The sequence below is a fragment of the Mixophyes fleayi genome, chromosome 8, assembly GCF_038048845.1.
Source record: "Mixophyes fleayi isolate aMixFle1 chromosome 8, aMixFle1.hap1, whole genome shotgun sequence".
NCBI lineage: Eukaryota > Metazoa > Chordata > Amphibia > Anura > Limnodynastidae > Mixophyes > Mixophyes fleayi.
The window spans coordinates 89574775-89587612 of record NC_134409.1 but is presented as its reverse complement, the minus strand read 5'-3'; the positions used below and the strand labels follow the sequence as shown (position 1 = coordinate 89587612).

Sequence of the window (12838 nt, the reverse complement as noted above, 5' to 3'; positions counted from 1 at the left end):
TCCTCTGACCCCTGCACAATACATAGAGTCATCCTCTGACCCCTGCACATTACATAGAGCCATCCTCAAAAACCCCTGCGCAATACACATAGCCATCCTCTGACACCTGCACAATATATACAGCCATCCTCTAACCCCTGCACAATACATAGAGCCATCCTTTGCCCCTGCACAACACAGAGAGCAATCCTATGACTCTTGCACAATACATAGAGTCATCCTCTGACCCCTGCACAATACATAGAGCCATCCTCTGACCCCTGCACAATACATAGAGTAATCCTCTGACCCCTGCACAATACACATAGCCATCCTCTGACCCCTGCACAATATATACAGCCGTTCTCTAACCCCTGCACAATACATAGAGTCATCCTCTGACCCCTGCACAATACATAGAGCCATCCTCTGACCCCTGCACAATACACATAGCCATCCTCTGACCCCTGCACAATATATACAGCCATTCTCTAACCCCTGCACAATACATAGAGCCATCCTTTGACCCTGCACAACACAGAGAGCAATCCTCTGACCCTTGCACAACACATAGAGCCATTCTCTGGTCCCTGCACACTACAAAGAGCCATCCTCTGACCACTGTGAAATATATAGAGCCATCCTCTAAACCCCTGCGCAATACACAGAGCCATCCTCTGACCCCTGCACAATAAATAAAGCATTCTTCTGACCCCTGCAGAGCACAGAGAGCCTTCCTCTGACCCCTGAACAACACAGGGAGCCTTTCTCTGACCCTTCCACATTACATAGAGCTATCCTCTGACCCCTCCACATTACAAAGAGCCTTCCTCTGACCCCTGCACATTGCAGAGAACCATCCTCTAACCCCTGCACAATACATAGAGCCTTCCTCTGACCCCTGCACAATACATAAAGATTTCTTCTGACCCCTGTACATTGCATAGAACCATCCTCTGACCTGTGCAGAATACATAGAGCCTTCCTCTGACCCCTGCACAACACAGAGAGCCATCCTCTGGTCCCTGCACAACACAGAGAGCAATCCTCTGGTCCATGCACAACACAGAGAGCCATCTTCTGGTCCCTGCACAACACAGAGAGCCATCCACTGACCCATGCACAACACATAGAGCCATCCTCTGACCACTGTGAAATATCTAAAGCCATCTTCTAAACCCCTGCGTAATACACAGAGCCATCCTCTGACCCCTGCACAATACATAGTCATCCTCTGACCCCTGCACAACACAGAGAGCCATCCTCTGGTCCCTGCACAACACAGAGAGCAATCCTCTGGTCCATGCACAACACAGAGAGCCATCTTCTGGTCCCTGCACAACACAGAGAGCCATCCACTGACCCATGCACAACACATAGAGCCATCCTCTGACCACTGTGAAATATCTAAAGCCATCTTCTAAACCCCTGCGTAATACACAGAGCCATCCTCTGACCCCTGCACAATACATAGTCATCCTCTGACCCCTGCACAATACATAGAGCCTTCCTCTAAACCCCTGCGTAATACACATAGCCATCCTCTGACCCGTGCACAACATATGGAGCCATTCTCTGACCCCTGCACAATACATAAAGCCATCCTATGATCCAGCACAACGCAGAGAGCAATCCTCTGACCTCTGCACAACACAGAGAGCCATCCTCTGGTCATTGCACAACACAGAGAGCCATCTTCTGGTCCCTGCACAACAAAGAGAGCCATCCTCTGGTCCCTGCACAACACAGAAAGCCATCCTCTGAGCACTTTGAAATATATAGAGCCATCCTCTAAACCACTGCGCAATACACAGAGCCATCCTCTGACCCCTGCACAATACATAAAGCCTTCTTCTGACCACTGCACAGCAAAGAGAGCCTTCCTCTGACCCCTTCACAACACAGGGAGCTATCCACTGATGCCTACACAACACAGAGGGCCATCCACTGACGCCTGCACAACAGAGAGAGCCATCCTCTGACGCCTGCACAATATATAGAGCCATCCTCTGACCCCTGCACAATACAGAGCCTTCCTCTGACACTTGCACAATACATAGAGCCATCCTCTGACACTGCACAATACATAGAGCCATCCTTTGACCCTGCACAATATATAGAGCCATCCTCTGACCCTACACAATACATAGAGCCATCCTCTGACCCCTGCACAATACATAGAGCCATCCTCTGACCCCTGCACAATACATAGAATCATCCTCTGACCCCTGCACAATACATAGTCATCCTCTGACCCCTGCACAATACATAGAGACATCCTCTAAACCCCTGCGCAATACACATAGCCATCCTCTGACCCCTGCACAATATATACAGCCATCCTCTAACCCCGGCACAATACATAGAGCCATCCTTTGACCCTGCACAACACAGAGAGCAATCCTCTGACCCTTGCACAATACATAGAGCCATCCTCTGAACCCTGCACAACACAGAGAGACATCCTCTGACCACTGTGAAATATATAGAGACATCCTCTAAACCCCTGCGCAATACAAAGAGCCATCCTCTGACCTCTGCACAATACATAAAGCCTTCTTCTGACCACTGCGCAATACATAGAGCCATCCTCTGACCCCTGCACATTACATAGAGCTATCCTCTGACCCCTGCACAGCACAGAGAGCCATCCTCTGATCCTGTGCAATACAGAGTCCATTCTCTGACCCCTGCACAATATATAGAGCCATCCTCTGACCACTGTGCAATACATAGAGCCATCCTCTAAACCCCTGCACAATATATAGAGCAATCCTCTGACCACTGTGCAATACATAGAGCCATCCTCTGACACTTGCACAACACATAGAGCCTTCCTCTGGTCCCTGCACAATACAGAGAGCCATCCTCTGACACTTGCACAACACATAGAGCCTTCCTCTGGTCCCTGCACAATACAGAGAGCCATCCTCTGACCCCTGCTCAATACATAGAGCCATCCTCTGGCCCCTGCACAATACACAGAGCCATTCTCTGACCCCTGCACAATACATAGGGCCATCCTCTGACCCTGTACAACACAGAGGCCATCCTCTGACCCTGTGCAATACATAGAGCCATCCTCTAAACCCCTGCACAATACACATAGCCATCCTCTGACCCCTGCACAATATATAGAGCCATCCTCTGATCTCTGCACAATACATAGAGCCATCCTTTGACCCTGCACAACACAGAGAGCAATCCTCTGACCCCTGCACAACACATAGAGCCATCCCTTCACCCCTGCACAATACATAGTGCTATCCTCTGACTAGAAAACTATATATCAGAAATGAAAAACATAAATATATATATGGGGAAAAAATAAAAGAACTGAAAACTTCATGCAACAATGGGCCCCCCTGGGCAGAAAATGTAAACAGATATCAAGCAGGACTTTTGAAAATTCAAATTAATTTTGGACATTTTCAAGCATGGACATTTGGAAGTACAAATTACTTTGGGACAGGGGCAAGCCGGACTTTGGATACAAATTTATTTTGGACTTTGTTTACAGCCATTTTTGGATTGAAAGCTGCGGACAAGAGAAAACTTCATTGGTGAGTAAAAATAAAATAATTGTAACATAAAAGCAGATAGCATTTAAATTTCTGAATGTGGGAAAGTGATTGGTCAATGAAGTGTCTGTGAGCACATTATATATATATATATATACAGAGCCGTAACGATGGTGGTGCGGGCGCTGCGACCGCCCCGCCCCGGGCGCATGCCCAAGGGGACGCAGCCGCCCGATACCTGCCTTCGTGCCCAGAGGAATCGCCGCTCTAATTCAGCTCCCCTACAAGCAACAATCCATTCCCGGCAATGCAGTGGAACGCATGTGAAAGCAGGAAGTTCGGCATTTGGAACGCATTTGCGTTTCAAATGCCGAACTTCCTGTTGTTGGAACGCACATGGGTTCCACTACATTGGAACGCATGTGAAAGCAGGAAGTTTTGATTTGGAACGCATTTGCGTTCTAAATGCCGAACTTCCTGTTGTTGGAACGCACATGCGTTCCACTGCATTGCCGGGAATGGATTGTTGCTTGTAGGGGAGCTGAATTAGAGCGGCGATTCCTCTGGGCACGAAGGCAGGTATCGGGCGGCTGCGCCCCCTTGGGCCTGCGCCAAGTATCCTGGCAGAGTGTCAGTTTGGACATGTTTTATATGCAGGTGTGATACCTGTTGATTATAATATGAAGAGATCCTAATGTCCTGCCATTTGTAGCAGCCACTACTATTACTTTTTATATCTAAGCTTTGCCAGTGCAGCTCATACATACAGTACTCTTTATACCACCTTCTTTATAACATCGCTCTTGTTTACCATCAGGTCTATTCTCCACACAAAAATACATTCAAATATATTATGTCCAGTATACACCAACTTTCTATACCAGCAGTTCTGCCTATATATTTAGTGGGAATTATATGGAGCACTTTATAATGTTTACTGTATGTACTGTATGTAGTATTTGTAGGGTATGTACAAACATAAACATGAATATTTTGGTGAAGGACAAATTTGGAAAACCTCTACATCAAAGTCCTGCTCTCGGCCCTGATAGTACGTCTCCTTCCGTTATATTGACATCTGCTTGGGTTCATCATGAAAAGTGCCTATCTGTGTTTTGTGATTATTGTGTTTTTGATTATTTGCTAAAACATCCGGTTGTTACAGTGAGAGAAAAATTAAATGCTGCTTGATGTGAGCATGTCATCATTATTTGATACAACATAGACAGGAAATTTGTGCTTACAGCAAATTGCATGTCAATTTTATTTACACGTTTTGCAATATAATTTCCGTCCCCTGAGGTGTTGTGCAGAAGGTCTTGCAGAGAGTCTTAATCACAGATCACTCAATTTGGATTCATGATGAGCTATACAAGCTATGTTTTCCAGGTCATAAATATATAAGAAGAAAATAACCACACACAGAAACTGCAGTCTATCTGGAAGTAAGAAATAGCAGTACCCGTTCCCATATGAAATCTTGTAGCCTTGAGCCATCTGATATACAGTTTCTGCCTGTTTACAAGAAGTTAATCTGTCAAGAAATATATTCAGTAAAGTGATAGCCGCACCCACATAAGGTTGGCCACACCCACTTGTCAAATGCCACTCCCACTTAGATGGGGGGCGCCGGTGCCCAGTCTCGCCCAGGGCACCACAATGTCTAGTTACGGCACTGTATATATATATATATATATATATATATATATATATATATAATGTAGTTGTCTATTAGCACTTTTGTGTAATACATTATTTATTCACAACTGGAACCTTGTTAGTTGGGTCTGTGATGAAGCGGTGGTTCTTTATGTAGCTGTTCTGAATTCCATTCAGGAGATTTAATAAGTTTATATTATTGCTTGTGCTATTGGCTTTGTTTATGTGGTCCGGACCACTGTATGGTAATAGCCAGTAAGGTATATGTAATACTGATACCGAGTGTTACAATATAATTCTATACTGACATGTCAGTGTATTATATTTTACCTTAATCTGCCTATTCCACTTGTGATCTCATTCCCACTTTTAACCCGGGTTGTAATTCATTGTGCGGGCGATCAGCCAGCACTGGTTTTCTATGTGTATTGCCTATAAGGCTTTAATTTGCTATACAGATTAAATTTATTACAGTTGTACCAGCGCTTCCTTATCTTTTTTATTTTTTATCATTTTGGTTAGATTCAGATATCTATCCCAAGGCAGCAGCGGTCTCCTGTTATCATATTAATATTAATAGATTATTGAGCTCCCGATAGTGTTTTATTTAATTTGGTTTGATGATTGACAGACAGAGCACTTTCCAGATTGACAATGTATGTAGCATAGTACCAGGGCAGTGACAGTGTGTGTGTTAGTGCAGTACTAGGGCAGTGACGGTGTGTGTTAGAAAAAAAATTAAATTAATTTAAAATACATGAGAAGAGGGACGGAGGAGAGGGGGAGCGATTGACAAGAGAGACGGAGGAGAGGGGGAGTGATTGACAAGAGGGACGGAAGAGAGGGGGAGTGCATGAGAAGAGGGACGGAGGAGAGGGGGAGCGCATGAGAAGATGGACGCAGGAGAGGGGGAGCGCATGAGAAGAGGCATGGAGAAAAGGGGGAGCGATTGACAAGAGGGACGGAGGAGAGGGGGAGCAATTGACAAGAGGGACGGAAGAGAGGGGGAGTGCATGAGAAGAGGGACGGAGGAGAGGGGGAGCGATTATAACTTACTTATAACTAATGCTGCTAATTCAGCACAGTTATTACTTATTTTCACTACCTCTGAGGAAATCACTAATTAGTGATGAAACACGTTAGGTCAAGTGACCAAGCTGCTCTCATTCATTCATAAAGTGAATATTGGAGAAGTGTGCAGGATACTGCAGCCGGAGTGTGTATGGTCACAGTTAGCGCTACATTATTTCTACAGTTTCAAGGCTCGTGTTAGACATTTCAGCCAACCTAGTGGGTATATGATCCCTGTATATGTCCATCTATTGTGGTGGTTTATTATCGAGACATCTATCTTGGAAGCACGGAGTGTCGCTCACAAGAGCTAGTGGAGCGGGACTGATCTCGTGAAGTCAACTCACATACGGTAAAACCAATTGCTTGTCTGCTAAGGACCGGATGTGTGGCATTACGTTCCACGGAGAAACGCCTATCAATACTATTGAGAGTTATGTAACCTTTAGGCACATTGATGAGTGCCATTTATTGTGTCCCGCTGGACTGAGTTAACCCGATATTAATATTGACATTGTACAGCTTTCAATTTCAACATCTACAAGTTGATTTATATTTATTGTTATCACCCACGGAGCTCCGTGTTTTCACTACCATCTATCTACCCAATGAGTATATTTACATCCAAGTGTTTGATCCAATTTTCAAAAAGCGGAGTTTTTGATAGGAGTTATCCTTTCTATATCCACAAATATAGTTGTGTTAATATACACATTTTTTGGCAGCCTTGTTACCAGCTGCCTATTCCATCAAGTCCGTTCATATTGATCAGCTGGTCTATTAATATGGTATTTGTTTTATTTAATTGTTGGTTTTATGTTCTACAAATTGTTTTAAATATACCCACGCATTGTATTGGTTCCATATAGAGACGGATCATTTCCGCACTCAGCGCTGTTATTTGTGTGTTTATTACTTCTTTCTCGGCTGGTGAAGCACAGAGCAGTTTTAAACTTCACGCCTCCCCCCTCAGTGCAGTGAATAAATTATCTGATGTCACTGAGGGGGCGGGAAGTTTAACATGGATTCCCTAATAGCCGCCTCTGGCACCGCACGAAGAGATTACACTTTGAAATAAGAGCGGTGCCAGGGCTAAAAATGATACAATGTGCCCCCCCTTATACCCAAAACATTAGCCAGCCTATCTGCAGCCAATAAATTTCTCCAATTCGTCTGCAGTTTACAAAAGAAAATCGGTATGCGGGGAGAGCACAGCCATATTTGTGCTCCCAAGTGAAGCCATTTTCAGTACACCCAGCACAAGACTCTATCAGACATGCGCAACGTTATGACATTTTATGAAATCCCCTATCTTTAAAATGGGGCATGTTTTACCAAATTGCAAAAAAACTGTAACTTTCTCAAATATGTGAACCCTCAAAGACACTCCTCATCCCTAATAGCTGTCTAACAAAACTTACCGCGTGTCTTTAAACGCCCTGTACACTGAGTTACGCTCCCCCAAAAAACCCAGAAAAACGACGACTTTTGCAAAACAGGAAGTAGAAAAAAAACGGACAGATTTTGAACTTTAGATTGTTCCTAAATTGTCATTTTTTATTCTTTTTTTCTGAAATTTCACATGCTGCACCTGTGGACAATTCTCCATTTGCATGCCAAATTTCAGTTTAATAGCTTTAATACTTTTTAAAATGTAGACCCTCAAACACCATGCCACCCCCTCTCACAAATTCCCTATGGGAAAATGACGTTTTTTTAGATGTAACCTTAATATAAGGGCATGACTGTGCCCTTATAATATATATATATATATATATATATATATATATATATATATATACATACATATAAATATATACACATATACCCAGGGTTGGAATACTTATATTTCTTTTGTGATAGTATATGAGTGTCCTGCATATTTCCTTTTTATTAATCAATGACACTGTTGCCCTGCTCTAAAATTCTTTAAAAGTAAATACACAGTCCTTACTTTTTCCATCTCCACTAGATAGGCATCGATAAAATCACGAATGTAATTAGGATTCCAACTTTTCTTATGTTCTGAAACCATTTCTTCTAGGAATGCAATCAATTCATACTCTGGTCGAAGAACATGATCAACAAGCCATGAAATGTTCATTAGCCAAGGAATTTCATTTAGAATCTAAAAAATAAAATGAAGATTTTTGCCATGATTTGTAAATACTGATTCATACATAACCATTCTCCTATGGCCCAGTCTAGGCTGATGTGACTCAGGTTTATATTACAGGGGTAATAATGTAGAAGAGTACCAGCGCTGTAGATTCTTTCTGTTTATATGGGATCCTAGGAAATGTAATGTCAGTGTCAAATTAACTAAAGATATTTTGCTGTGTCATAGTTCCTAGTGATTTCCATGCCATTATATAGGGCTGTTTTGAGAAATAAAAGAATAGTCAATAGTTAAACTGAGTGGCCTGGGGGACCGATGCCCCCCTGCCCCCCGGCCCAGCCCGCCCCTATCTCTAGGTTGATACATGTTGTAAGTAAATGAAGGTCTCTCGCCTAGGATAACTACTATAATGTGTCTGAATAATATAGATTATTGCATAAGTCTAAAAAGCAATAAAGGATTATTATTTCTGGGAAACTACCTTTGTGAGTGTTTTTTTGATTAGATTAGTTATAAATACCTTTTAAATGGTGATTATCATATTTACTTTACTATTAGTTCCTCAGTGCTATAAGCACGTCCTTTTACAAGGGCCATCTTCTGATTCATGTACATAATTTGTTTGGATCATCATCATCTCAATGTACAGCCCTGATTTATATTATAAATAAAGGATAATAATAATTTCATTGTAATTTAGCTTATAACACATAATAGAGCATATTACTAGGTGCCAATCAGAAGGTGCATAACTATTTATGTTTATGAGGTATTTCTTTTAACTTTCTGGCATCAAAAACTTGGAGAACCACTGCCGAAGGGGAGGGCTGGCAAATTTCAGCCCGGGGGGCAAGACTCGACTCAGCAGCCTATTTTGATGAAAGTAAAATGCAGGTGGCCCAGTGACCCAGCCCAAGGTAGTCCACTATGGGATCGGCCCGGGGGGGGGGGGCAGATGCCCCCCTGCCCTCCAGCCCAGCCTGCCCCTGAGAACCAGGGTGTAATATAGCCGCACTTTAATATAAGGCATTTAGAACACCTGAGCCAAGAGTCCAGATTCAGCCTTCAAAGCTGCATCAAAGAGTCGTAGAAGCCATTGGAATTTCAAATCATCATACTCATACCGATCTCCGAATGCTATGGAACAGATCACATTGCTAACTGCATTGTTAATGAGAAAACAAGGATCAAATGGATGACCTGGGGAGAAGAGCACAATGTTGTTTTACTCATATACCCATAGAGATATATTTCATAATCAAGGGAATGTATTAGGTTTAAAAAATATTTTGATCTTTTAATAACATGGGTCCATCATTCCAGTAATTATTTATATATTTAAATAATAGGAGCATACAGCTATCCAGTCATTCACAATCTATATACATACGACTGTAATAGACCTTTCTGAGATCTGAATACAGAACACAGACAATGCGCTTCCTCTGTCACTCTCTCCTCCAGGGATTTCTTTCCCATCCCGAAGTTTCTCAGCGTTGACAAGGTGAATCTTCTTTGCTCTTTCCAGGAACTTCCATATCTGACCAACACCAATCCTGAGAATAATACATGTGTCATTTTCCTTTAAGGTCGGCGTATTGTGATATTAGACAGGCCTACAACATGTCTATGATTTGTAGCTATAGAAATGTAGGGTATAACCTTTGCATTGGGGTCAGATAGATGTTAGGAATGCAAAACAAAACTCCCAGTGCTACAGTTGTCAATTTAGCATCTGGATCAACATGGCTAGCATTTATGAATATTTGCACTTGATGGACCTGTGTCTTTTTTTGACACTCCCTGGTTACGGAGTTTACATGATATGGTTATATCATGTAAACTATATAATTTAACAAATAAACAATCTGGGTGGATTTATTCAGAAAGTACCTCTGGAATCGCTGGTATATCCTATTTTCTCAAAGAGTGGAAATCGGGGTCGATCTGCTATATCCTCAGACCTGTTGATCAGAGCTTCCTTCATCACTTCAAATCCATTGAACACCACTATTTTATTCCAGAAGTACTGCAGGCTAAATATATTCCCAAACTTTTTGCTTAGCTGTTGAAAACACGTATTTAATAGGAAATCAGTAATGATATGAATACAATTAATTTGTAAACCTATCTATAAAAAATAATACAAGTGTTGCAACCTAATACAGATGAATAATAATGTCTTTATTATGATACAGCAAATCTTTTTTTCTCAACAATTAGTCTTGATGTAAGCACAATAAAGTTATTTAACCAATGTGACACATGCAGTACAGATAACAGTGAACAAGGTGAATACAATTTACGAAGAAAAGTTCTGAGTTAGATTTATTACATATATTTATTACACTACAAGGGGTAATTTCATGCTTAAGTGGGGATATAACCACCATGTTTAAATATATTCATTTTCTAGATAAACGAAAGATCCATGTTCATAAAACCCTCTGAGAATATGTTAAATATAAGGTCCCCTGGTTTTAACAAAACAGATTTAATCTTCAATAATGAAAGGAGTTCTTTACTGTAAGGGTAACTGCGGAATGTTGTGGAATATTGTCTGACACTTTAGATTCAAGAAGGGACTTACAGAATTCACAGGGCTACTGACATTTACAAACATGCATGCTTTATTTTTATTCTTTTTTGCTTTTCATCTTCCTCTTTTAGTTGGATTTCTGAGAATGAAGGCCTGAACCTGATGCACCTGGCATTATAATCTAAACAACTATCTAAATATGCAATCTTTCTCATCATCACCATTTATTTATATAGTGCCACTGATTCCATAGTGCTGTACAGAGAACTCACTCACATCAGTCCCTGCCCCATTGGAGCTTACAGTCTAAGTTAAGAATAAACTGAAGCGCCCAACTATCCCAATCAGAAGGTCATTATTTCACAGATCATTTATTAGGTAATAAAATAGAAATTTGCAAATATCATTAAACTGGCAACTAAACAACATATTAAAGTGGAAATAAACACCCAAATGAATTACCCCTACTTTAAAACTCCATAAAAGAGACATGTATATAACCTTGTATGTGTGAAAATGATAAAGGCTAATTTTTTTTACTGAATATCAGATCTACCATGCAGGATTTTGCTGTTTAGTAGTTAATGAGAACAATAACAAATTATAGCCGAAATACAATATTTTCCTGATTGGTGTCCCCTCAGCAACCAGTCACCAAAATAAACCAATATCAGCCAACACCTGCAGCTAGCAGTGGATCGGATGGGCATGGGTTCCCCCCCCCCCCTTCCCCATCACAACTAGAAAAGCAGTCCTCAACAGAACATGGTATATAGGCCCATTGGAATTCAAACATTATCTATAACAGTTTCCAAGTTTTTGCAAGACTTGATTACCATGGGACAATTTTTTCAAAAAACATCTATTTCTCATGATTTTGTATTGCTGAATTGACAATAAATGAAAATATTTTAAAAAAATAGCAGACATACTTATCTGTTTAAATAAGTATGAGTAAACAGGTGTGTAGATAAACTGCATGACATAGCATACATTGCTGTTAACTTTACAGTTTATTGTTTAAAAACGTTGAGTTGTGACATTCACAAACTTATTGTAGCATGAAATGAATACATTGTAATGTCTATTAAGTTGTTCTGATATTTAATAAAAATGAAACAGTACATTTTTGAACCCTCTACAATGTATTAAATATGTTATGGAGCTTGTTTCACATCAGCATAGAAGAGTTATGCCTAGTGTGACCCTTTTCAATATATTTCTGTTTTGGCTGTTATACCCTAATAAGGTGAGAACATATAACGTACCTGGTAAAAGGTGACTTGTGGTTTGCTGAAGTCTATCTGCAGAATGTTACCTAGAAAGGGTACACCTTTGGGACCTTTAGGGAACCGTGAACACTTCTCCCTTCGCTTTACAATGTCAAAGAGGAAAAGACAAATAATGAAGGAGATTCCCAGTAAAAATACATTGGAAAACAAAACGGAGAGAAACTTCATTTTTTTAGCTCAAATTCTGGTCAGTATTTGCTGTCGAATCCTTTCGTCACATAATATGCAAGTGCCAGATTTATCTTTGTCTATCCAAAGTACAAATCTAGTTCAAGCATTACCACACATAACGACTCCCAGTAACGCCTCTCACCGAACTTTGGAAATCTTCCAAAGACCTGCAGATTTAAAGTGACCTAACACATATGAAGCCAGTTATATGCACACATCCAAACAAGCAATGGGTGAAGTGGGGCGGTGTGTCAGTATGACATACTTCTACCCACTGTCTTTCAAGTTGCTCACATGCTCCCAAGCAGGCACATTAGAGATACTGTTGCCAGCAGTTACAGGGATCCATTAGAGGGTGAGAGGGACAGAGCTGGAGTCATAGGGCTGCAGGATGTGGGGCCATTAGACACATAGGGAGAGTCTCTCTGCAACAGGCTAATGAGTTCATCAGTAGGGGCGGGGCTTCCATGGCACAGCTCTGTGACTG

General features: G+C 41.4%; 1 protein-coding gene across 1 annotated transcript in view; it reads right to left on the bottom strand.

The window, feature by feature from the left end:
* The window catches only part of LOC142099426 (cytochrome P450 2D15-like), a 102079-nt gene extending 89639 nt beyond the window's left edge, over positions 1–12440 (bottom strand). Inside the window, exons 1-5 of the mRNA XM_075182861.1 lie at positions 12157–12440; positions 10243–10414; positions 9753–9905; positions 9389–9549; positions 8185–8358 (exon numbers count right to left, since the gene is read on the bottom strand). Of these exons, the coding sequence (XP_075038962.1) occupies positions 8185–8358; positions 9389–9549; positions 9753–9905; positions 10243–10414; positions 12157–12348 (852 nt within the window). The 5' untranslated portion in view covers positions 12349–12440. The remainder of the gene's footprint in view (positions 1–8184; positions 8359–9388; positions 9550–9752; positions 9906–10242; positions 10415–12156) is intronic.
* Between the last annotated feature and the right edge of the window lie 398 nt (positions 12441–12838).